General features: G+C 38.7%; 1 protein-coding gene across 1 annotated transcript in view; it reads right to left on the reverse strand.

Moving 5' to 3' along the window:
- Window positions 1-7,941: 7,941 nt before the first annotated feature.
- Window positions 7,942-26,257, reverse strand: part of psmd2 (proteasome 26S subunit ubiquitin receptor, non-ATPase 2) — a 57,580-nt gene continuing 39,264 nt past the window's right edge. The window contains exons 16-21 of the mRNA XM_048542135.2: window positions 25,446-25,529; window positions 21,522-21,690; window positions 14,873-14,967; window positions 14,001-14,127; window positions 12,465-12,583; window positions 7,942-10,541 (exon numbers count right to left, since the gene is read on the reverse strand). Of these exons, the coding sequence (XP_048398092.1) occupies window positions 10,359-10,541; window positions 12,465-12,583; window positions 14,001-14,127; window positions 14,873-14,967; window positions 21,522-21,690; window positions 25,446-25,529 (777 nt within the window). The 3' untranslated portion in view covers window positions 7,942-10,358. The remainder of the gene's footprint in view (window positions 10,542-12,464; window positions 12,584-14,000; window positions 14,128-14,872; window positions 14,968-21,521; window positions 21,691-25,445; window positions 25,530-26,257) is intronic.

Here is a 26,257-nt window from a genome sequence, read left to right on the forward strand (position 1 = left end):
TCCGGTATCCTTTCACAGTCCAAAGATGTGCCGTTAGATGGATCAGCTATGCTATGCTAAATGAGGGGTTGTGGGGATACAATAGGGAGCTGGTTTGGAGTGGAACACTCTTTGGCAGGTTGGTGTGTGCTCAATGGGCCAAATCACCTTTTTTGCACTGCAGGGATTCTATGATTCTAGATGTTGTAGGCAAGAGATTGCCAAAATGAGGGGGTGGATGGAAAGTTTGAGGCAAGTGCAGGGATATAGCTTTGAGTGGTGCCATCTTTCTTGCAATGCTAGATACCTCAAATAAACACTGCATGCCTGTCAGCAAGAGGCACCGCTTCTGATGGCACGGGCAAATTTGGATGGCTTTCTGGATGCACTGAATGTTGTGTGGCTCATGCTAAATCTGAGCCACCACTAATTTCTGATAGGTTGAGGGAAATTCATTTTAATTGGGCTCATTAAATGAAGTTGGGTGTTAATATCGAGGCATCAAGTTCAAGCAAGGGTGCTGCAGTTGTCAATCCTTCTGTGGTGAGAAACTGTTACACTTCTCTAAAGTCTGAATTCCTGTGGCAATGTGCATCTGTTAGGATTTGGACTCTATACTAAAGCCTGGAGTAAGAAAGCAAGTTTTACCAATCACTAGCAGGGAAGTAGAAAGCAATTAAGCTGAAAGATTCAAGCAGAACTTCTTTTGCAGAGCAAGACTTCTTTTACTTGGGTATAACGGGAACAGTAGTGGCAGAAAACAGAATATTAGAGATCTGAAATAAAAACAAAATGCTGGAGAAATATATCAGATCTGGCAGCATCTAACAGGAGTGAAACAGAGTTAATGTTTCAGATGCAATGACTCTTCTTTGGAACTGAAGAGTCGATGGTTTGCTTCAGCAAAGCCAATTTTGACTTTTCACACATAGAAGACCATAAGATATAGGAGTGGAAGTAAGGCCATTCGGCCCATTGAGTCCACTCCATCGTTTAATCATGGCTGATTGGCATTTCAACTCCACTTTCCCACATTCGCCCCATAGCCCTTAATTCCTTGCAAGATCAAGAATTTATCAATCTCTGCCTTGAAGACATTTCATGCCCTGGCCTCCACTGTGCTCCATGGCAATGAATTCCACAGGCCCACCACTCTCTGGCTGAAGCAATGTCTCATTTCCATTCTAAATTGACCCCCTCTAATTCTAAGGCTGTGCCCACAGGTCCTAGTCTCCCCGCCTAACGGAAACAACTTCCCAGCGTCCACCCTTTCTAAGCCATGCATTATCTTGTAAGTTTCTATTAGATCTCCCCTCAACCTTCTAAATTCTAATGAATACAGTCCAGGATCCTCAGCCATTCATTGTATGTTAGGCCTACCATTCCAGGGATCATCCGTGAGAATCTCCGCTGGACACGGTCCGGTGCCAGTATGTCCTTCCTGAGGTGTGGGGCCCAAAATTGGACACAGTATTCCAAATGGGGCCTAACTAGAGCTTTATAAAGTCTCAGAAGCACATTGCTGCTTTTACAATCCAACCCTCTTGAGATAAGTGACAACATTACACTCGCTTTCTTAATCATAGACTCAACCTGCAGGTTAACCTTCAGAGAATCCTGGACTTGCACTCCCAGATCCCTTTGTACTTCGGCTTTATGAATTTTCTCACCATTTAGAAAATAGTCCATGCCTGTATTTTTTTTTCCAAAGTGCAAGACCTCACATATCTAAACATTTACTTTGCATCTCAATCTCTTTACTACCATTATCACCTACTTTGTCTTTGCAACTGTGCACCCTCACCATCTGTCTCACTGGCCCCTTCTACTCCGTCCACAGCATGGAAACTTATCATTTCCAAGGAGTCATTTACTCAAATTAACACTCACCCTCTCTCCGCAGATACTCCAAGCCTACCGAGTTTCACCAGCAATTTCTGTTTTTATTTCAGGTTTACAACATCTGCAATTCTTTGTTTCATACTTGGAGGAGATGTAGCAGTGAATTAAACACTCAAAAGCAAAATATTTCAGATCTTCAGCCTCTGCAGTAAGAAAAAGTTCTGGAGAAACTCAGCAAATCTGGTAGCATCTGTGGAAAGAATGCAGAGTTAACGTTGAGTCAGCTGATTCTTCAGAGTTAACAGTTGTCTTCCCCAGGTATGATCGACGAGTCAAAATTGCTGGAAAAATCAGCAGGTCGAGCAGCATCTGCCAACAGAAATCAGAGTTAATGTTTCAGGTCTGGTGGCCATTCCTCATAACCAGACCTGAAACGTTAACTCTGATTTCTCTTCACAGATGCTGCTAGACCTGCTGAGCTTTTCCAGCAACTTCTGCTTTTGTTTCTGAGTTACAGCACCTAGAGTTCTTGGTTTTTGTGTCCAACTAGAAGTTCTGCTCTTCTCTCCAATGGGATTTCAGTTTGAATCTAACAGCTTGTTCACACTCATTGCTTCCTATATCCTTCCTGGTGCTTGATAACAGTACCAATATTCACTTCCACAGGATTTCTCCTTCCTTAGTTACTGCCTCCAGCTTTGATTTGCCCCTCATAGATGGAACTTCAGTTGGAATCGTTCATGTTTCTAATCCACCCAGTATTACAGGTATTTCTGTGGCAAATAATGTTCCTTAGATAGTTCTCATCGCATTCTGGAATCCAGGCTCAGTGCCTTGTGTTCTATATGCATACTGTTAATCGCTCTCTTAGCTCTGCCTCATGCTACTCAAAACTGGCCTGGCCCTCAGCTCTGTTTCATTCATCTGATGTGAAAGGAAGATTAAAAGTTTCTTTACAAGTGTTAAAGAATACAAGCTTCAAAAACACTGACACCAATGCCCGTGTGGATGATTCCATTCCTTCACTTTCCTCTGACTCCACCCCTTTTATCCAATCCCAACTCTTCTTGTGTATTTGCTATGTACACATAAGGGAATGTCATTTACAGTGCTGATTCATGATCACAAAACATTCAGTAAACTGGAATGACAAGCAAATCAGGATGAACAGGAAGAGAGATACCCTGCCAACTACAATGGTCGGCTTAGGGCTGATTGTGGCAGGTGATCAGCTGCAATGTTACAATTTGGAGAATCATGGCACTGAATTGAAATGGCAAGAGCCGAAGAGAAAATAACAATTTGTTCAATGTGTAGGAGGGCTCACCTCTCATGGAGGCCTTAACATTTGGCACAATCATTAAACAGAAAACAAACTATACAGTAAAGTCCAAAGGGAGCATGCAGTCTGATGCTCCAGGTGCAATGCCCTCTTACAAAATTAAAAACAAATCGTATCCAAACTATGTGAAAAGCATAAGGCGTATAAATGTGGAATTATTATAATGTTGAGTGACCAAAATGCAAGCAGCATTGTGAAGATACCATCCAAATCCAGTGAGCCCAGAAGAGGAGTACTTCATAGAGTTGTTTGAACCTCTTCAGCGCAACTGTACTCAGGGCTTTCATATTGATATAAGCTCTTCTCTAAATCGAAGCTTTCTTACAGGAGTCAGACCTCCTTGCATTAACTGGTGGCTCCCTTATGGGCACCAGACCCTGGCATGAACCCTCAACCCTTCCATTAACTGGGGAAATGACTGAATTTTCACCATTTCTTACATACCTTCAAAACTACATGCTGCAAATTCATTGGGTCTCTATCACTGTAAAAAGATGAAAAGCCCACCAAGAACCTTCAACACTGCATGGATAGGAGCCAGGACTACAACTAGCACAGAGAAAATGGTAGCTCCCCTGGGACTACTCATGGCCTTGTTACTGATTTTCTAGGCTTTCTGATATTTGCCCATCTTATTCTGCTTCTTTTCTTTGGCCTCCTGGAGAGTACCAAATGGTTAAACATATCGCCCATCAGCTGGTCAAAAAGCAGAACAGCCAAAAATTTCCTTCATGACGACAGAGGGACTGGCCAGAATAACTGTTCTGAACCTATAAACTCAGGTTGAAATGCTTCCCACTCTTGCTGCTTCCTCAAACATAGATTCTGTATCTGGAGGAACTGCAAGTGCAGGAGGGAGGAAACCTGTGATTGAAGCTTCTGGAGCAGAGATGAGGGAGATAGAATCTGTAATTGGAGGACTAGCTGTGACTCCCACCCATGCTGCTCTTCCAAACATCTCAGAAGCCAGTTCTCGTTGTAATTGACTAGCAGCTGAGTTGGGTTAGCCTTGAAAATCAGAGCTTGCATCGAAATTAGCACATTTCTGAGATGCTGTGATAAATTTGCCAGACAGTGAAAATTTCTCATTTCTGGTGAACCCAATTGATAAAAGAGGGATCAAATGACAGTCACTGCAGAAAAGAAAAACATGAAATTTTGATGTTTTCTGCAAAAGCCAGGAGTTAAAGTGATTGTGAAATGTGATGGTCCAACTGGAAAGCAAACAACTCCTATTGGCATCCAGCCATTTGTTATGGCCAACACCAAAGGACTAATGATTAGTGCTAAGTATGATTTGCAAATCATCACACAAACATATCGCTCTTCAAAGCATAAAAAAAAATAAGCAATATGTCTGATACAAAATTGACATCTCTGAAGAACAATAAGTTGAAAGAGATCACACCTAATATCAGATGATATCCTACTTGGGACAGGAGACATTCACCATACTCAAGTGCCTATGTTGCATTCATTGGACATGACAGTGCCTAACAAATTAATAGAAAAGTTAAAATACATAGTAGCGTTACACCAGTTCAATATTCACCGACTGCTTAGATTAATTATGTTTCCCACATTGCTGTGTCCAATGTGCAGTGCTGATGAGATTTTTCTTTAAACAACTAGTTAAACTTCAGCAATACCCCTTTACATACAGGCAAGTTCCGAGCATGATTGTTGCTGATCTTATCTTTCAATCTCTGCAATTGTGTAACTAGAGTGTGTCCCAAAGAGTGTACTACTTTCAAAATAAAATCAGGAAAATGATTAATTTGTGTGGATTTCCCACTAAGTTAATTTGGAAAAATCAGATATCAAGTTGACAAAAATGAAAGGATGCCTATTAGTTTGCAAATTTGAAGAAACTGGATTAATCTACTGAGGATTCACTATTTTCTAAGTTTAAAATGCATTTGCAATTCACCCATTTTATGACTAGATTTTCTTCAAAGATCCTAGGCTTAATTCTTTGTGTCAAAAATTTTCTGGAATGGGTAATATTAGATGGTAGAAAACAGAGGGTTGTTAAGTCACAGGGCACCCCATCAAAACAGTGATGGAAGCACCATTAAAAAAGCAAGGAAAGGGGAAGAACAGGTGAATGGTATTAAACTCATTATCTTTTCAGAGAGCTAATGGATACAATGGGCTCTTCTTGTGCTACAAAGTTCCATGGAAAATACCAAAGCCTGAAAAAATTTGAGGGGCAGTTCAACCCCCAACTAAGGGAAAGCAGAAGAGAGAGGAAAATGACAATGACTCTGTTCAGCCAATTTTGCTTTTACCTAACATACTCATTTTCCAGCTGTGGTCATGAAATTGCAATCAAGCTTTTATTTTGCTTATCCTAGCTCAAGGTTATTCCTTGTTTCAGTGCAAGGTCAAAGTGAGAGATAATGTTCAGAATTCATGCTACATTGTACTTAAATAGGAGCAGAGTTCAAAAGTCTTGACACAGATACATGGTTGACAAATGAGAGGTGCTACCCATTCAGAGAAATGTGGGCCAATTAATCTGAAAGCTATGAATGGACTAATAGGGTTTTATTACACAGTTCCTTTTCAAACTGTATTGTCAATTAGCAATTGTGCAAAAGGAAGCATGTGACAGAATTTTTATTCACTGAAATTTCGCAGTCAATGTATAGCTGTTATCAGAATTAACCACAAAATCACATATAAGTAAACACAAGGATGCATCTCAAGGACTTTTGAGCACAAGTCAAAACATGTTATTCTAACCTTCGACAGATCACATTCAAGGTCATTTTTGATATTTTCCATCAGTCCAAAGAGCATTGGGCTGAGTAAGGAAATTCAATGCAGAGCTGCAATAATAGTAACCAGGCTTGGACTTCCAAGTTCCAAAATGGATCAGACCTAAATTGTGTTTTAGCACCGGATAGATCATTATGTTATACCAGAAGAGGTGAAAATGATAGGAAAACAAAATAGACAAAAATAAATGTAAATGTCCTCTAATGTCTTATATATAAAAGATATCTTTACTCAAGTAATGCAAAACCTAATGCAACATGTTTGAACAGTGACTTATGCTAGCAAGTTTTGAGATTTGTAGCTCAGGTTGAGGTTCTGGATGTGAGTTTGCTCGCTGAGCTGGAAGGTTAGTTTTCAGACGTTTTCGTCACCATTCTAGGTAACATCATCAGTGAGCCTCTGATGAAGCGCTGGTGTTATGTCCCACTTTCTATTTATCTGGTTAGGTTTCCTTGGGTTGGTGATGTCACTGCCTGTTCTTGAACAGGAAATGACATCACCAAACACGGGAAATGACATCACCAACCCAAGGAAATCTAAACAGATAAATAGAAAGTGGGACATAACACCAACGCTTCATCGGAGGCTCACTGATGATGTTACCTAGAATGGTGACGAAAACGTCTGAAAACTAACCTTCCAGCTCAGCGAGCAAACTCACATCCAGCAACTTATGCTGTATTAACTCTATGTACATCAGCAATCACAGGCTAAAATTATTCTCAACATTGCTTGGCTACAGAAGGAGCAAAAAGCAGCCCAAGTTCCTGATCCCACTGTGTCCCACTGGTTAGTGGGATACACGAACCAGGAATTGGAATGGGATCATAAGGGTCTCAACCACCTGCAGATGCCTCATGTTATGATTCTACTGACAAGTCAGAACCCAGAATGAAAACTGGCTTCATTGATTGTGTGTTTAAGGTGTAAATTAATTAACATGGTGGTTAGTAACAAACATTTACACAAGGTTGTAGGTATTTTTTAGTTAAAAAACTCCAAGTTTAATGACATTAAAGAAAACAGATTAAACTTTATGTAAGTGTAAGTGAGAAAGATTTTGATACAAACATTAAATAAAATTAACCTGTTTCCCATCATCGTACATTAGAGACAATTCCAGAGAAATTGTGCTCCTATCTGAACTTTTCAGCTTCCTACTGAAGTAATTCCTTCCAGGTTCTTTCCCACGGACTACAGAGACAATCTGATGATTCCCTTCAGTGTCAGCTGTTTCACAAATCAGAGTCTAAACTTCCTCGATTCTAATAATTTGCATATCTCCATCCAACTCTCTGAACCTGCAAGCTTCACAAATTAGACTCTTCTGCTGTGGTAACTGGCAATCTGGAACCCCTGTGAGAAAAGAAAAACTAAAAACTTGCTTCTGAACTCAACTCCACCATGCTCTGAACTGAAAAAAACTTGTTTCTCAACTGAAAATAATGCTAGTCACCTGAAATACATTTTAGTTTATCATAATCTCAACAGTGTAAACATTTTCCATGAACAGTACGGGGTCTAAAGTAGCATGCTTTGAGCAATATAGAATTTAGGTCACTATTCCTTAACAAATTGTTTGCCTGCGATTTAAAAAAAAACTTCACAGCAGTAACCAAAACACACTGCCTCTCTTAAAGCACCATAAATTCCAAAAATGCTACATATTAGACATCTTTTTTTCTGAAGAACGGTCTAGGCCAAAAACATCAGCCTTCCTGCTCCTCTGATGCTGCTTGGTCTGCTGTGTTTATCCAGTTCTACACCTTGTTATCTCTTATATCACCTTGGTCTGTGATTCGGTTTGCATATGAAGTCATGGTAGAACATTTACTCAGTTAAAAATCAACACAAGAGGGCAAGAGTTATGATCCCTACTGATATTATTACAGGACAAGACAGATTCCAGGCAGAAATCTGCCTTGCTAAACCCTTTTCTAAAATAAATTAACCTGGTAATCTTTCACTGAAACATAAGCATACAATATTGCAGATTTGGTTTTAATAAAACAGAAGTTTATTAAGCAAAAGAAATGATAAAATAGAATAATTCTAGGCATTTACATATAACATCACTTCAAAGATTGAAACACGATAAAATCTCATCCTCCCAACATCACCACATTATAGCACCAAAAGACCAGAGAGAGTTCACCCCTCAATCTTATCCATAGGCTTAACAGCTTATTTTAGTTCCCGGACTTGACAGTGTGGTAGATTAGTTCCTTGAGTATTGACGCAACTGAGCTCAGATCTTCTCTGCTTTGAATAACCCTTCAGGGTTCTAACCAAATGCTTCAGGTCTAGAATTTGCAAAGAAAATTCCTTACAGTGAGTTTGTCCATTTCCTTATAGTTCTAAACGATCTTCTCTCATCAGAAGAACCTATTTCACATACCTAACTTTCATTAAGAACTCTGAATTGAAAAGCAAAAGCTTTCAAAAGTATGGGTTCTTCCCCAGCCAAAAGAAAAATTCTGATTCTTTTAAACAGAAAGCAAGCTAAAGTTTCTCAATACTCCATCCGCTCAAAAATAAAGTTCCCATTATCAGCCAAGATGTTTTTCTCTCATATTGGTTAAAACTAAACATGGCTCCAGGAAACCAGACAAGCTGATCATTAAATCCCTTCATAAATACAGAGCAAAACCCACATCATTAGTTCAAATACAAAACTGTAAAATTAAATGATTTTTAAAAAATCTGTATACAAAACCACATGCCTTGCATCAAACAAGGCAGACAAAATTCTATTCATCGTGAAACAATGGTTTGTTTCTCACCAAGGTGGGAAAGCCCAATCTAACTGGAGTAGCAGAATGATGTTGAATAATAATAGTATGAGAATTAATTCAGTTTCAACTCATCACTCTTTCAGCACACCCATGGTACATTAAATAACTGAACTGTGAAAGGAGAAAGTCACTTTTATTCCACACAGTTATGTTCAGCACAACATGCAAGCACACAAACTTTAGAAATCAGCTATCACCTCCAAGTAATGGTGTACCTATCAATACCCTTTAATCCACTGCTACTAAGTCCAACATGAACATTTAATATTGTGTTTCAGTTTCAAGTCCCAGGGTTTGTGTGTAAACATGATGGCCTAAAATTTGTGGGACAAGGCATCAAGCTGTGTTCATAAATATGAGCTGATAATGACACAGTGAGATAATTGGTGAATGATCGAAACAACAAACCTACTTTTTAACCAAGTGGATTTAAAGATAGTGAAACGAAGGAAGGAGAGGCAAGAAAATGTGGTGAATTAGATTCAAATTCAATACAAGGAAATGAAGGAGGAGGAGGGAGAAAGTTTTAACAAAAATCCTCTAGGGCCAATTTACTATTCGCAGGAATGAAACTTCACACATTTTGTTGCGTCATTTCTGGGCTGGAGATTAAAAGGTCTTGCAGTAATATAAATCTCACCTTCAAAAGCTACTTACATTATTAAGTGCTAGCCACAACTTTCTGCCACGAGTTTTATTAATCTGAGCATTTATAAGCTAATAGCATTTTCTATAAGAAAATAATTTCTCTGGAATTAGAAGTTAAATTATGAATCTTTAATTTGTAGGTACTAACTGGAGAATATTTCACTTTGATGCAGAATTAAACCTGATTTGGCCATTTTCATATCCATATATACGTGAAAATTAACAATTACATCAAAAATGCTGCTTTCACAAATTACAGCATTCATACAGCAATGTGAATTCAATATTACATACAGAGAAGTCATAACATGCTCAAACTGATATAAGAGCTAGATCTTTTAGGAACAAAATTAGGAGACATTTATACTAAGAGTGGCAAAAAAATTGAATTTTCTTCAGTGAACAGCAATTTATGATAGATTAACTGCTCATTTTGAATCTGAGATTAATAACCAACAGGTATAAAATATATATAGAACAAAGGTAGAAACTGAGTCACAGATCAGCCACAATCTCAAAAGAATGGGGGAACAGGCTCAAGGAGTTAAGTAGCTGACTCCTGTTCCCTGTTTTCTATATCTTATCGTTATGTTAAGGAGTATAATGGGCAAGCCAGTAAAGAATGAAGTTTAAATTAGTTATTTTACATTCAGTATATTAGTCTACCATTTAAAATGCAATATAAGCATGAACAACTAATGCAAAAGACTACATTACAAATATCATTATTGGTGGTCAAGAAATAACTTTATTTAGATATTGCTGCTTCATAACAAAATTTAATGAAGTACATCCATCATGCGGTAAAGTAAATATAAAATACAGAAGTTCTGAACCAACATTTAAAACTGGCTCAAGGGCAGACTGATGGCCATATTTTATTCATGGACCCACAGTATTTTTTGAGAATGGATGGTGACTACTCTAAAAGAAACTCCATGTACAAAGCACCAAGAATTAACCACAAGCTACACACTATAATTAGGATTTTTGCGTAAAATGACAAACCCCTCAAGGATTGGAGTTAGCGGCACATACTCTTCTGTTGCCAATTCAGCTCTTTCGCCATGTGCTAACAGCACAGGTGTAGTGTGTGTCTGGAATCCTGTGATGGTCTTGGGCTTCCCTGCTTGGCCTACAACATCTACAGCCTGAAACACAACGAGAGGAATTAAGAGGTCTTTTCCAACAAATTAACACTCAATTTAGATTATTAGCCCTATGTCATCCAAGGTAAGAATTCAGTCAATCCAACAGTTCAAATGTTTCTAATATTATTGGCACTGGGTGATGTGGGAGAACTGCATAACGTAATTGCTTCTAAGTGTTAGAATTGTGCCTAAATCAACAACAGGAAGAGTAGATTTTGGCTAACACCAGTGCTACTGTTTAAAAAAGGATATAAGGAAAAGCCAAAGAACTACTGACCGGAGAGGCTTACATCAGTGGTGGTTAAGTTGTCGGATGAATTCTGAGAAATAGGATTTACACGCATTTGGTAACACAAAGCGTGATTAGGGATGGTCAACATGGCTGTGTGTTTGGGAAAGCATTGAGTTTTCTGAAGAGGTGACAAAGAAGATTGAAAAAGGCAGAGCAGTAGATATTTGTCTATATGGACTTCAGCAATGTATCTGAAAAGCTTCTGCATGGTATACTGGTTAGTAAGGTGAGACCACATGGGGTTCGGAGGAACTAGTCAATTGGGTACAAAATTGACGTGAATGTAGGAGTCAGAGTGGTGGTGGTGGTGGATTACTTTTCAGTCTAGAGATCTCTGACTATTGGTATGACACAAAGGTCGGTGCTGGGTCTACCTGCTTTCATAATTTAGTTAAATGATTTGGGTATGAATTTAAGAGGGATAATTACTAAGTTGAAGATGACATCAAAATAGGTGGTGGAGTAGACAGTGAAGAACATTACTTCAGATCACACCAGAACCTTGATCAGATGGGCCAATGGGCCGAGGAATGGCAAATGCAGTTCAACTTAGATAAATGTATGTGTTGCACTTTGGTAAGGCAAACCAGGGCAGAACTTGTGCAGTTAATGGCAGGGCCCTGGGGATGGTTGCCAAACAAAGAGACCTGGGGTGCAGGCACACAGTTCCTTGAAAGTGGAGTCACAAATAGATACTGCCGTGATGAAGGCTTTAGCACGCTTGCTTTTATTGGTTCAAACATTGAGTGTAGGGGTTGGGATGTCATTTTGAGGTCACAGGCTTAAACTGAGAGGGGAAAGATTTGAAAGGACTTGAGGCGTAACATTTTCATGTACAGCATGGTGCATGTGCGGAATGAGCTGCCAGAGGAAGTAGTGGAGATGGGTACAATCAGAACATTTAAAAGGCCTCTAGATGCGATATAGGAATAAGTAAGGTTTAGAAGGATATGGGCCAAATGCTGGCAAATGGGATTAGGTCAGATTGGGATGTGTGCTTGGTGCAGCTGAGTTGGGCCGAAGGCTCTTTTTTGTGTGTATTACTCTGACTCTATGGCATAATCAACTCTTTCCCTTGAATGTGCTGATAGTACATATGGTGTCTGAGTTGTTTTGCACAATGCTATCCACAAAAAAGTGCACCCTAAAGTTTTGCTTTTATTGGAATGAAAATTTTCCCAAACTTTTCAAATTTTCACCAGGTTTGCTGGGGGCTATTTGTATTGCTATGCTGCTTTCCAAAGGTTCTGGAGTATTAAAACATTTAAAGACTCAGAATTCTGAAATTGCCAATGTTTGAACCATCTTATCTTCCCTTTTGAGAATTTTGAGCAGTTAACTTGCTCAAAATTCTCAACTAATTTTTCCAGATGTAGTCATGAACTCAAGAGGATATGAAATCACATCCTTCTGTTCCAATGCAGATAGCACGAAACCAAAGCAATTGTAGCAGCATTCTTATGAATGCAGACAACTCAATACTGCTTTACTTTAGCATTTATATTTTGAATAGACTAAACACTCCCTTCACAAGAAAGTGAGTCATTTTGCTAATTAGTTTGCATTCTTGGAGATGATTACAAAATAAAATTCACAGCTTTAATTAATGTAACAAACTTTCAGTTTCATACCTGGCCAACACGAACTGACACTGGCAATGGTTGGAGCTCTTCATCAAATGTAACTAGCATACGAGGCTGCATTGCAGCAACCAGCCCGTAAAGAATATAATGGGACTTTCCAAGAATTACTGTAAATAAACAGATTCATTCTGAAATCATATTGCATATTAATTGCTAATTCCACAAATATTTTGATTTTCTACATTTTCCAACAAATGGAAATTTGAGTTAGTCAAGTCTGCATAAAGGTCTCTTCTTTCTTTTTCAATGGTTGCTGCCTAGTTAAATAAATAATGTTTATAAATTGTTTAAATTAATTGCAAAAGTCTGGGTTTAGTCCTTTACTTATTGGACTGTGAACTGGTGTTAAGTTCCTTTTTAACAATGTGTCTTCTAAATGTAAACCTTGTTTTAGTAACCAATTCAGCTACGTTATAAAAACTTTTCACTTTATTTTGGTTCAAATCCTTTAGATAATCAATGTAGCAAAATACTGTGGATGCTAAAAACTGAAATATAAACAGAAAACTGCATCTGAACTGATGAAAGTTCTGACAACCGTTATTGACCCGAAATGTTTGTATTGTTTTGTACATTGGAGGTTCAGATTTGTGAGGATTAAAATTTACCTATGTTAGATGTGACTACTGCTTTTAAAGCTGAAGAATAATTGTAGTGCTGTATTAAAATGAAGTAAATAACAAATGTATTTGATTATATGTAACAACTGACAGCATTTATACAGTACTGAAATTTCAATTCAGATTGTTCACTTCTTGCCAACCCTTTGCAAATGTTTAAACCAGATATGATAATAAAACAAAAGGAAAAAATTGAAAAGCTTGAAGCCTCAAGTAGGTCTGGCAGCAAATATGGGGAGAGAAAATAAAAGCTAAAATGTTCATCCAATTTTCTCTTTATAGTAACAAAATGAGGTGTGAATGCTTCTGAAAATTGAAAGTTACATACACACAGATGTGTATTAGGTGATTATGCCAATAAAAACACTTTAAAAACCAAGTACATTACCACTGAAAGGTGATACTAAATACATCAATTCTCATGTCAGGCTCAACCTGACAAATCTTCTCAAAACTCGCTCAACCTGACATCTTAGTGCTCTGGTGCACTAAAGAAAAGGCAAGTTTCTTTGGACCCCTGTGATGCAGTGCAAGTGGCAGGTCAAGGTTCAAGTCCTATGCATCCTGGATGTGTGTCATTACTTCATGTCCAAACAGGTTGATTAAAATAGCTATCAGGCTTGATAACAGATTGACAAAATATTCAGTGGGCGCATGTCATTAGGCTTAATCTACTGCACTGCTAGAACTGTCTAAATTTTGTTCCGATCCCAAATCGAAAAGGGAACAGATGAAAAGACTTGAAAAATTGCTAAAAAGGTGTTAATACATAACCTTTACTTCTCCCACAAAACTTCAAACTTTAAAAATTCTGTAAGAAAATGATACATACTAGTCATTAAAATGTTACTATGAATGCTATCAACCATGTAGAGCTCTGAAAATTAAACTGAACAAAACTTACTGTTCTTCACGTCAAGGAAAGAGACTAGTACAGTGAGAAGACCAGCCACTGCCACTTGGCTCATTAGTTGTCTGTCACTGTGATATGGACACAATGTGAGTGTTCCCTTTCCAAGGTGAGTCAAACCCTAGACACAGGAATACAAAACAAATTTGAGTTTTAAATACTTTATTTTCTTTTGATATATATTACTCAAATGAAATGTACAATACTGACAATTAACACAATTTCAGCTTTAGTCAAATGTGAAATAGTCATTCTGACTTTATATTAAGAAAATAGTTCTCACTGTAGTTTGACAAACAGCTGCCAAATGCTGTGTTGGCTTTCCTTGAGACAAAATGGCTACTATCATGTTCCCTTCCAGTCAATCAAGCTATTCCACTTATTGTCTTAATTAAGGAAGGAAGAAGCCATTACCATTAAAAATAAACATGTTCATAACTCCTGAACTCAAGTAAATAACCCATCAGACCACGGGGAAACTGCACATTTACTACTCATGGCATAATACTGGAAAATTAATCTTATAACTAATTGTCTTCTACTAACCATGTATAAAAGTTAATCTAGTCTAGTACAAAAAGTTAACAGTGGTTTCAGTTGCCTACCCCAGATAATTGTGTCATTTTCTGGAGGCACCTGACTTTGGCTACTGTATACTGTTTCACTGGGGCAACATACTAGCTTCTATGAGTTATTGCTGTAACTTCAAAGGGCTATTATTCACATGAATCTGGTCAATGAATGTTAGGAACCATTTGCCCATGGACCACTTCAAATGACCTGCTTCCACACTGTAGAGAATCTATGATTTTATCTTAAATGATAAATTAGTTTATAATTATGAACTGGAGTAATTGCATACCCACCTGTGCTATTCGAACCATAAAAAGGTTATTTGGATCCTTGGCATGATACTGTGCTAACTGTCTCAGCATGGCTGCCAACCTGGCATTATTAGTACCTGTAAATAGAAGGAATTGTCAACTTGAGAATTAACAGCTAATGTTTATAGAGCATTCCATAACACCTTCACCACCATGAAAAGCTTTTGAACTGCATTTTTTAATATTGGCAACTCAATTTGCATACAAGGTTCCTCAAACAGCCAAAGAATAAGCAACCAGATAATTTGAAAGAAATACTGCTATTCATTTAGTGAATTATGTCAGATGTCTCAGAATGCTTCATTGCTAAAGAACTTTTGAAACACTTAAATGGAGGAAACACACCAAACAATGTGTGCACATAAGCTCCCTCAACAGCAAAGTGATGACGATTGGGTAATTGTTCATCATGATGATGACTGAGCTATAAGTTTTGGCCAGTACATGGATACAATTTCTCTATTCCTTATCCTCAACAGACAATGCAGCTTACCTTCAGTGCTGCATTGTGTGTCAGCCTTTTTGGATGCCTTGCAGCTTGAACACACAACTTTGTAACTCAAAGAAATGAGCCATAGTTGACAATGGTAAATTCAGCTGAGGAAGAACTGGAAGCAAGGATACTGGCAAACTGTGCTGCTCCTCCTTGAATAGTGTTATTAGTTAATTCATATTCAACTAAACAGTCGGACCTAAAATTAAAACATCACCTGAAAACTACACCTCCGACAATTCAGTATTGCAACTACAATTCACCTAGATCACTTGCACAAGTCCATACTTGAAACTAACAAATGACCATCTAATTCAGATGGAAAGAGGTCAACTGAACTAAACCAAAAAAGTTACAGCAGCATTTAACAAATTTTACTTCTTTCAGAATGTGATAGGTACATCTAATTACAAATTACAGTGTTCAACCATCAATGTGTTACTATCAAAATATAATCTAGTGAGCTGTTTACAAAGGATTCCAGAACAAGTGGCCATTCCTTTGGTATGCATAATGGAACAACTAAGTAGAATTGTGCATAAGTAATGATTATAAATCGTTAGAGAGAAGAAGGTTGAGAGGTGACTGAATTGAAACACACAAAATAATCAGAGGGTTCGATAGGGTGGATAGGGAGAGCCTTTTTCCTAGATGGTGACGGCGAGCACAAGGGGGCATAAGCTTTAAATTGAGGGGTGAAAGATATAGGACAGATGTCAGAAGTAGTTTCTTTACTCAGAGAGTAGTAAGGGAGTGGAACGTTTTGCCTGCAACGGTAGTAGATTCGCCAACTTTAGGTACATTTAAGTCGTCATTGGGTAAGCATATGGATGTACATGGAATAGTGTAGGTTATACGGGCTTCAGATCGGTATGACAGGTCGGCACAACATTGAGGGCCGAAGGGCCTGTACTGTGCTGTAATGTTCTATGTTCTATAAAGTGGCACATGACAATTATAAATTCACCAAATACATGAATGGTTCTGTATATGCCATCAATAGAAAACCCAGAGTTATTCGTTCTCTGCTTGGTATGAGATTCAATTATGCACATCAAAGTGACTTTCACCTTGTCAGTGCATTGGCACACTGCACCTGCCAAACTGACTTATTTTAAATACAGTACTTTGTCACACCTCAAATAGCTTGGGCCATTAAAATAAATAAATAAGGGAGACTGCATTTTTCTCTATTCTCTCACAAGATGCAAACATTGCTGACAAGGCTAGAAGTTGTTGGTCAAGCTCAGCAGGTTTGGCAGCATCCGTGAGGAAAAAAAAAAATCAGAGTTAACGTTTTGGGTCCGGTGACCCTTCCTCAGAACTAATTACCCTTGAGCCGAACTGCTTCTTCGGCAAGTTCAGAGGGCAGTCAAGTGTTATCCATGTCAAGCTGGATGCACAATTTCAAGCTCAATTGAAGAAAGGATCAAGCTACCAACAAAAAAACCCTTTAAAGTGAAGAATGATCACTTGAATCAATACCAGAGATCTAATAGCAAAGGCAAATTGGTGTTTTAAACAAAAATTCGGCATTGATTTCAATGCTTCCTTTAGACCTGCATGATATACTTACTTTTGCTATTACTTAATAGGATGTGCAAGATAGTGATCAGAATTAATTTGTTATAGCTTGGCTTCCCAGACATCTTTAGTGCTTCATGAGACTGTTTAAATTTTAAGTATTTGGGCAGAAAACTGAGCTAGGTATAGTAAAGAGTAATTCACTGCACCCAAAACAGTAAGACAGGTCATCTCCATCACTTGTCCCGAGTCATAAGGATATTCCAGGAATAAGAACTCAAAGTTGTGGGTTGTGTACACCACAGGGTACAATTCCCTTTGCAAACAGAAAAAGAGTAGTACTTAGCACAGATCAACATGAAATGGTTCAAGGGATTCAAAGAGATGTTAGGATCAGACACAATTTAAGCCAAGATGCTCAATTTTCAGCTTCGGTCAAAAAGGGGCAGAATATCTCAAAGTTCTAAATACAATTGCTTTCATGAGGGAAAAGGTACTGGGAAAGTTATTCACACTAAAGGCAGAAGGCCTGAAGGCCTGTATCCTAAAGGTCTTAGGAGTTGCTATAGATATAATAGTGACATTGGTTATAACCTGCCAAAATTCCTTTTTTTGTAATGCATTCTTGGGATGTGGGCTTTGCTGGCTAGACCAGCATTTGTAGCCTATTCACAATAGTAGCGAGTTTTGAGAAGATTTGTAGCTCAGGTTGAGGTTCTGGATTGAGTTTGCTCGCTGAGCTGGAAGGTTAGTTTTCAGACGTTTCGTCACCATTCTAGGTAACATCATCAGTGAGCCTCCAACGAAGCGCTGGTGTTATGTCCCGCTTTCTATTTATCTGGTTAGGTTGGTGATGTCATTTCCTGTTCTTTTTCTCAGGGGATGGTAGATTGGCTCCAAGTCAATGTGTTTGTTGATGGAGTTCCGGTTGGAATGCCATGCTTCTAGGAATTCTCGTGCATGTCTCTGTTTGGCTTGTCCTAGGATGGATGTGTTGTCCCAATCAAAGTGGTGTCCTTCCTTATCTGTATGTAAGGATACGAGTGATAGTGGGTCATGTCGTTTTGTGGCTAGTTGATGTTCATGTACCCTGGTGGCTAGCTTCCTGCCAGTTTGTCCAATGTAGTGTTTGTCACAGTTCTTGCAAGGTATTTTGTAGATGATGTTTGTTTTGCTTGTTGTCTGTATAGGGTCTTTTAAGTTCATTAGCTGCTGTTTTAGTGTGTTGGTGGGTTTGTGGGCTACCCTGATGCCAAGGGGTCCGAGTAGTCTGGCAGTCATTTCGGAAATGTCTTTGATGTAGGGGAGAGTGGTTATGGTTTCTGAGCCCGTTTTGTCTGTTTGTTTGGGTTTGTTGCTGAGAAATTGGTGGACTGTGTTCATAGGGTACCCATTCTGTTTACTAGGGGCAGTAATGCAGAGACTCGAACAAACAGCTCTGCCAATCATCCAACCCAAACTCTGGGTCCGCTATGTGGATGACACCTTTGTCATCACTAAACAAAACAAATTAGAGGAAACATTCAAGACCATCAATAATACCCTTTACTGGCATAACATTCACAAAAGAGAAGGAAAACAACAACAAACTGCCATTCCTAGATGTCACAGTAGAGCGAACAGCCAATGGGGAACTTCAAACCAGTGTCTACAGGAAAACAACACATACGGACCAAATACTGAACTACAGGAGCAACCATCCCAACATCCACAAACGAAGCTGCATTAGAACATTATTCCAACGAGCCACCACACACTGCAGCACAGAGGAACTACGCAGAGCAGAGGAAAATCACCTATACAGCGTATTCAAAAAGAACGGGTACCCTATGAACACAGTCCACCGATTTCTCAGCAACAAACCCAAACAAACAGACAAAACGGGCTCAGAAACCATAACCACTCTCCCCTACATCAAAGACATTTCCGAAATGACTGCCAGACTACTCGGACCCCTTGGCATCAGGGTAGCCCACAAACCCACCAACACACTAAAACAGCAGCTAATGAACTTAAAAGACCCTATACAGACAACAAGCAAAACAAACATCATCTACAAAATACCTTGCAAGAACTGTGACAAACACTACATTGGACAAACTGGCAGGAAGCTAGCCACCAGGATATATGAACATCAACTAGCCACAAAGCGACATGACCCACTATCACTCGTATCCTTACATACAGATAAGGAAGGACACCACTTTGTTTGGGACAACACATCCATCCTAGGACAAGCCAAACAGAGACATGCACGAGAATTCCTAGAAGCATGGCATTCCAACCGGAATTCCATCAACAAACACATTGACTTGGAGCCAATCTACCATCCCCTGAGAAAAAGAACAGGAAATGACATCACCAACCCAAGGAAACCTAACCAGATAAATAGAAAGCGGGACATAACACCAGCGCTTCGTTGGAGGCTCACTGATGATGTTACCTAGAATGGTGACGAAACGTCTGAAAACTAACCTTCCAGCTCAGCGAGCAAACTCACATCCTGTTCCAATAGTACATGAAAAGATAGTAGTGAGCTGCCTTTCTTGAACCACTGCATATCTTGTGTCTTGTAAACACAGACGTGGGAGGGAATTCCAGGATTTTGACCCAATGACAATGAGGGAATGTTACATACTTCCAAGTCAGGATGGACAGTGGCTAGGAGGGGTACATGCAGATTTCATGTATCTGCTCCCTATGTCCTTCGAGCCAGAAGTGATCACTGTTTTGGAAGGAGTCTGATAGCAAGGTGGGTAAAGGAATTGCAGATGTGTGTGTGGACTTCCAAAACATTCTTGATGTCTTATTAAAGGTTACTACATAAAATAAGAGTTTGTGTTGTAGGGATAAAACATTGACATAGATTAAGAACCATTTAGCTAACAGGGACCAGAGGGCAGGGATACTGGATCTTTTTCAGCTTCGCATGCTATGACTATTAGAGTGCCATAGAAATCAGTGCTGAGAACTGTTTACAATCTTGGTCAATGATCACGATGAAGAGACCAAAATATGGTTATATATGTGATGACACCAAGGAAAGAAGATCAAGTTGTGAAGAGGACATGAGGAGTCTGCAAAGGGAAACTGAAGTGTGAGTGAGTGAAAATAATTTGTAGATGGAACATAAGAAAATGCAAACTTGCTCATTTTTCCAGAGAAACAGAAAAGCAGTTTATTATTGAAGCAGATGGATTGAGGAATTTAGTGGCACAGACGGGTCTAGGTATACTGGCTTTTTAGGACAAAATGGGAATTCTTTCCCTTTAGAAAGCAGTTAGTCTGTGGGATTCCCTTTCTCTCAAAACAATGTAGGCCGGGTCATTGAATTTATTCAAAGCTGTATTAGTTTAACGTCCTTGTCTATCAAAAATCTAAGATTTTACAACAAACAAGAAAACGAAGGTCAGGACCACAATCAGATCAGCCATGACATTAATGAATTGTTGGACAGGTTCAAAAGGCTGAATGACTTAGTCCTGCTCTTGAGTCTTATGTTCCCAGTTCTAAACCAAACAGCATCCTTTTTGAAACTTTAGCTAAAGGTATGCCCTCTGTTTTTTGAGTCTAATTAGTTGAAGTGTCAATGTTGGCTTGGTTGGTGGGACATTCTCCCAAGTCACCAGGTTGTGGGTTTATGTTCTGCTTCTTGAGCTGAGCAAAAATCAAAGATGACCTTCAGAATAGTACTCGGGGTGCCTTGAAATATTAGAGGCGTGGCCGTTTGAATCAGATGTTTCGTCAAGGCCCTGTCTGACCTCTCAAGTAGGTCTGAAAGATTGCCTTACACGATTTCTAACAGTTGAGGGGTTATCCCTCGTGCTCTGGCCAATACCTCTCTTTCAATCCAAAGAAAAGATTCATGATCACTATCATTTATGAAGTTCCTAGTATGTAAACTGGCTGCACATTTCCTACATTACAACAGATCCATGATGCATTAAATAGTTATAAAGTGGTTTGGGACATCCTGTAGCTTTAAAATTTAAAGCTTTTTAATAAAAAAAAACAGTTCCAAGTAGTTGCATCCAAATCAAGATCTTGGAACTATACAATGACAAACTATAAGCAAAAGAATTCAGATGATGTCCAGACCTGAAGGAATAAAAAACAAACCATTTCAAAAGCAAAAATGTTCCCAAATAATAAAACCTAACATTTAACATGACAGAAGTACAGTCTGATTTTTTATTAGGGACAAGAAATAATTCCCAAGGAGAACAGCTTGTGAGATTTGCAAGGTAGATGTTTTGCTGTCATGCCAGCAATAATTCGTGTCTTAAAAAAGTTATTGTTGTTAAAACTCCTATTGGTGAACTCAGTTTAATCTTGCATTGTGCTATGTGAATGAAGAATTTTAGGTATACAAAACAGTACGATGCCAAGCATTCGGATTTTAAATAAAAGGTGTCTAAATAATTTAAAGAACAGTGAAAACAATGGTATAGAATCAGAGTTTCAATTAAGTAATTATCTGTTGAGATAAACAACATAAGAAACATTTACTTTCATGAAATGGCAGCTTATACAAAACCTAATTTTGTCATTACTAAAAATTGACTTGGGATATTCCCATTAAGATTTCACACAGAGCTAGAAAACATTACTCACCACTTCCAACCATGCCCATTGCAAAGATAGAATTGTGAGACACTTCTGGGTCAGCATCATGAGAGAACTTGCTCAAAGTGTCCAGTATACTCAACCGTGGATTAGAGACCGAAATCAATGCCAGCGCTAACGGTACAGCACGTCTTAAAGTAGGTTCACCATATCTTAGCTGCCACAAAAAGAAAACAGTGATAAAAGCTTTAATATATACTGCTGTATAAAGTGCTATCTTCATAATACTGTACATTACACAGGCGATGTTCTAATCGACTAAGAAGGATGGTTAGCTACCAGGATGATCAAATAATCACTTCTGTGTTTCTTCAAATGCAATCTTCAACAGCTAAAGATTAGTACTGAACAGCTCAGAAGGGCTTCTAAATACATAACTACACATAACAAGTACAACTGACCCACTTGTTAACAGGTATTAGGGATTTTCAGCAAACTATAGAGAAGATTGGAATTTTCTTCTACCTCTGTCAAGAGAGGGACTGACATATGTATACACCATGGGAAAATGTGAGGACATGCACATTGATAGGAAGAAGAGGAGCTGAGCATTATTTAAACAAATACTGCAGTCTTACAGTCTGACACAGAAGCACAGGATGCCCTCATATAAAGCCAGGGTTGCATTCCTGAAATGTAAAGCACTAATTGCCCATGAGTCAAATATTAACATTAATTAGGCTCTGTACAGTCCTTTACTAGGAGAAAAGCTTTTAAAACATTACATCTGTTCCCACCAAGTTGAAACATAGCATGATCTATATTTTAAATGGCTAAATTCCTATATTGGTAAATTAAATAATTTAAAATAAATTTTCAAATATAGAAGAAAAATTAAACATTCTATGTATGATACGTCCTCTAATGGGCCTTCCAGGAGTACAGCCAAGGAGCTACTGCCCAGGGTCTGCACCAAATGGTTTTTTATAAGCCGCCTGGTGAGGCTGCCTCTGGTTCCTGATCACATCATTGCTGATGTCTGGTTGCACATTTCTGGGTGTTCTTACTGGCTCCCTCTGCTGGCAGGGGCAGAGGGGTGGGAGGTGCTGATTTTTACAACACAAGCTTCACAGATCTCCTTCAATTTCCTATCTCAGCTAGCCACTGCTGAGCTCAGCAGCTTTGCCCTTCCCCCTACAGTGTTTGAGGCAGTTCAAAGTAGGTTTACAAAAAAAAATACTGAAATGGGGTATTGTCTTACGAGGAAAAGTTGGACTGCTTGCATTTGTATCCACCATATTTTTGAAGAGTAAGAGGTGATTTGAGGGAAAAACAAGTCCTTGACAGAGTAGATGAGAAGGTGACATTTCTCTTATGGGAGAATCCAGAACCAGAGTCACTGTTTTAAAAAAATTCACGATCGGCCATTTAAAACACGGATGAGGCAATTTTTTTTCTCTAAGGTTCATGAGTCTTTGGAACTCCCTTCCTGAAAAGCAGAATCTGAATATTTGAAAGCAAAGGTAGATTAAGTTTTGTTAAGCAAGGGATGAAAGATTATCAGGAGAAGGCAGGAATGCAAATTTAAGATTACAATCAGATCAGTCATGATCTTATTAAATGATGGAGAAGACTTAAGGGACTGAAAAACCTACTCCTTCTTCTAATTCCTATGCGCATACATCTGGAAGGCAGCAGTCAGGACAACAGTGTTCTCTCAGTCCCAACAGTGCCATTAAAATGAAACAATACTAAAAGGGACAACTTTAATCATAGACTCTGTGAATTCATAACTGCTGTATCTAATCACTTTTTCCAGATTCAGATTAACTCATCAGATGATTATATAAATGATTTTACACGATTATATAAATGCAGTTGAAAAGCACTTCACATATAGAAATAGGTAAAGATGCTCCAGAAGTTTGACGAATAAGTTAATTTTGAGCATTTTCTGAGATTTTTTACTATAAAAGGAGGACAGGAATGATCTTGGTCCAAGGACATTGGGCTTACCTGCCAGAGTACTTGAATTTATATTAACTCAATTTGTTAATGGGTCAAATAAAGCTAGGGGCCAAAGTAGGGGACAAAAGGGTCACCCACTTGAATTTGGGGAGCATGTTGTATGTATGAAGTCTTTTACTTTCCCTCATAGGATCACTCGTACACAATAATATCCCAGAAATGGCATGGTGTAGTGAATGCTTGCAATCTTCCAATAGTGTTATGTACTTCAATGCAAAACTACAGAATCATTCCCAAAGCAAAATAAGATTTGATACAATAAGATTTTAAATATGTCTGGAGACACCTATGCTCACCTGTTCACCTTTAAGGAATCAAGACAGGATTTTGAAACAGAGGTTCTTAAATTGGATATGGTTCCCAGCTTTCTCTTTTCCCCTTCAAGAAACCGAGAATATGCAGAAAGAAAGGTGCTGAGTGCTTATGGGCTTTTCTTGCCCCAAAAGTAAAGATGAAGCACAGAAAACGTGATGCAGCAGAGCTGTTCATACAGGGAGAATTCCAGAGAGTGCAGCGCATGTAGCAGAAGAGACAGCATGATCAATGTGGATTTACAGAAGACCTCTGACAAGATGTTGCACAGGAGGCTGCTAAATAAGATAAGAGTCCATGATGTTTTGGCAGGGTATTGGCTGGGATAGGGAATTGGCTGACTGGCATATGTCAGAGAAGTGGGACAAAGGGGTCTTTTTCAGGAAGGACGTTGGTGACGAGTGGAGTTCTAGGGGGGTCAGTGTTGGGCCCACAACTATTCATGTTATACATTGACAATCCCGATAAAAAGTGGGGAGACTGCAGAAGGACTTGGACAGACTAGGAGAGTAGGCAAAGAAATGGCAAATGGAATACAATGTGAGAAAGTGAGAGTTTATGCACTTTGGCAAGAAGAATAAAAGTGTAGATAATTTTCTAAGGAAAAGGCTTCAGAAATGTACAGCACAAAGGGACTTAGAAGCCCTAGTTCAGGATTCTCTTAAGGTTTAAAATGCAGATTCAGTTGACAGTTAGCAAGGCAAATGAAATGTCACTACAAGGTTAGAATACAAAAGCAGGTATGTACAGCTGAGGCTCTACAAGGCTCCAGCCTGTCCGTTTTTGGAACATTGAGCAGGTTAGGGCCTCGTTTCTAAGATAAGATGTGCCGGCCTTGGAGGGGGTCCAGAGGAGGTTTACGAGATTGATTTCAGGAATGAACAGCTTGGTTGAAGATTCTGGGTATGTACTGGATAGCGTTTAGAAGGATGAAGGAATGGATCTTATTGAAACATAAGAAATGCTGAGAGGCTTGGATAGACTTGTAGGAGAGACTTGGACAGCCTCAGAGAGAAGAACTGAAGTAAGGAGGAATTTCTTCAGCCACAGGGTGAATCTGTGGAACTCTCTATCACAGAATGCTGAGGCCAACTCATCCAGCACATTTGAGGAGGAGATAGATCAGTTCTTGGTTAGTAAAATAGCATCAAACATTATGGGGAGGAGGCAGGAGAATGGGGTTGAGAAACATAGACATGATCAAATGGGAAAGCAGATTTGTTGGGCTAAATAGCCTAATGCTGCTCCTTTACCTTATGGGCTTATGCACAACAAAGTGCATGTGACATAGTTAAGCACTCAACAGGCATGCTGGGTACAGAATTAGAACTGAACAGTTAATAGGGTTTAACAAGATATTGGAGATTTCAAATAATTATAGCATATATTGACAAATTTTAAGAGTGAAAACCAAAAGAACATTGAGCTGATGAAACTATCAACACTGCAAAGATATTTCTGATCAATACTTGACGGTAAACATTAATTTCTCCTTGCATTACTGTACTAATAATTAAACAGCAAATATGGTAATATAACCACAATTTCAAAATGACCGATAGTTGTTAGGATCCTGTAAAAGTAATTTTCAAAAGCACAATTTTTTTTTACATCTCTCACAATAGATCTTACCAGGTGTCCAAATGTGCGTAGAGCCATTTCTGCTCCAATTTCTTCTCCCATGGCAATTAAAGCAATACCAAGCACTGCTACTCCCTACAAGTTACAAATGGTAAGTAATAGCTTTAGTGGTCGATCGTTACTAATGTAAAAGATTATAAAGCAAAGCAAGAAGCATACTTTCAAATTATACATTTTTCTATTTAACTCATTTCATTATAAAGTATAATATTTAAAAATAAAATTGTGTCAAAATTTGCTATACATAAAAATGTACATTTTGCACCCTCGGCCACTGGGAAACTCTTTTTGCCAAAACTTCAAATTAGAATTGCTAATGTAAAAACACATGGGCACCATTCTTGAAAAATAATTTTCACTCATTAAAAATCAAAGGCCCACCTTCTGATGGCCTGTTTGTTACTTCTGCAATGTGGATGGCAGTTGCACATTGGGATCCTGCAGAACCCCAACGTAGCAGACTCCAAGGGAACTGCTCAGGATATTGAAGATTCTGGTGATCATCTCCCCAATATCTGGAACCATTGAAAGTACTTAATTAAAAGCTTACAAAACTGGGAGGATTCTGCTGCAGTTAATACCCAGGAAATGTTACAATATGTATGAACTGAGTTAAACTCCCAGGTAATGGTTAAATGGACAATCACGAACTACACCAACTCAAGACTCATGATATCACCAGACCTTGAAGTGACACCATCCCTCTGCGCTACTGGGCTTGACAAAATCCTCTACACCTAGGACCCAACAATGCGTCCCCTGCCAAAAGATCTGACAATCATCTTTCCCCCCAGGACCCAATA

This window comes from Stegostoma tigrinum, chromosome 14 (genome assembly GCF_030684315.1).
Source record: "Stegostoma tigrinum isolate sSteTig4 chromosome 14, sSteTig4.hap1, whole genome shotgun sequence".
In the NCBI taxonomy this organism is placed as follows: domain Eukaryota; kingdom Metazoa; phylum Chordata; class Chondrichthyes; order Orectolobiformes; family Stegostomatidae; genus Stegostoma; species Stegostoma tigrinum.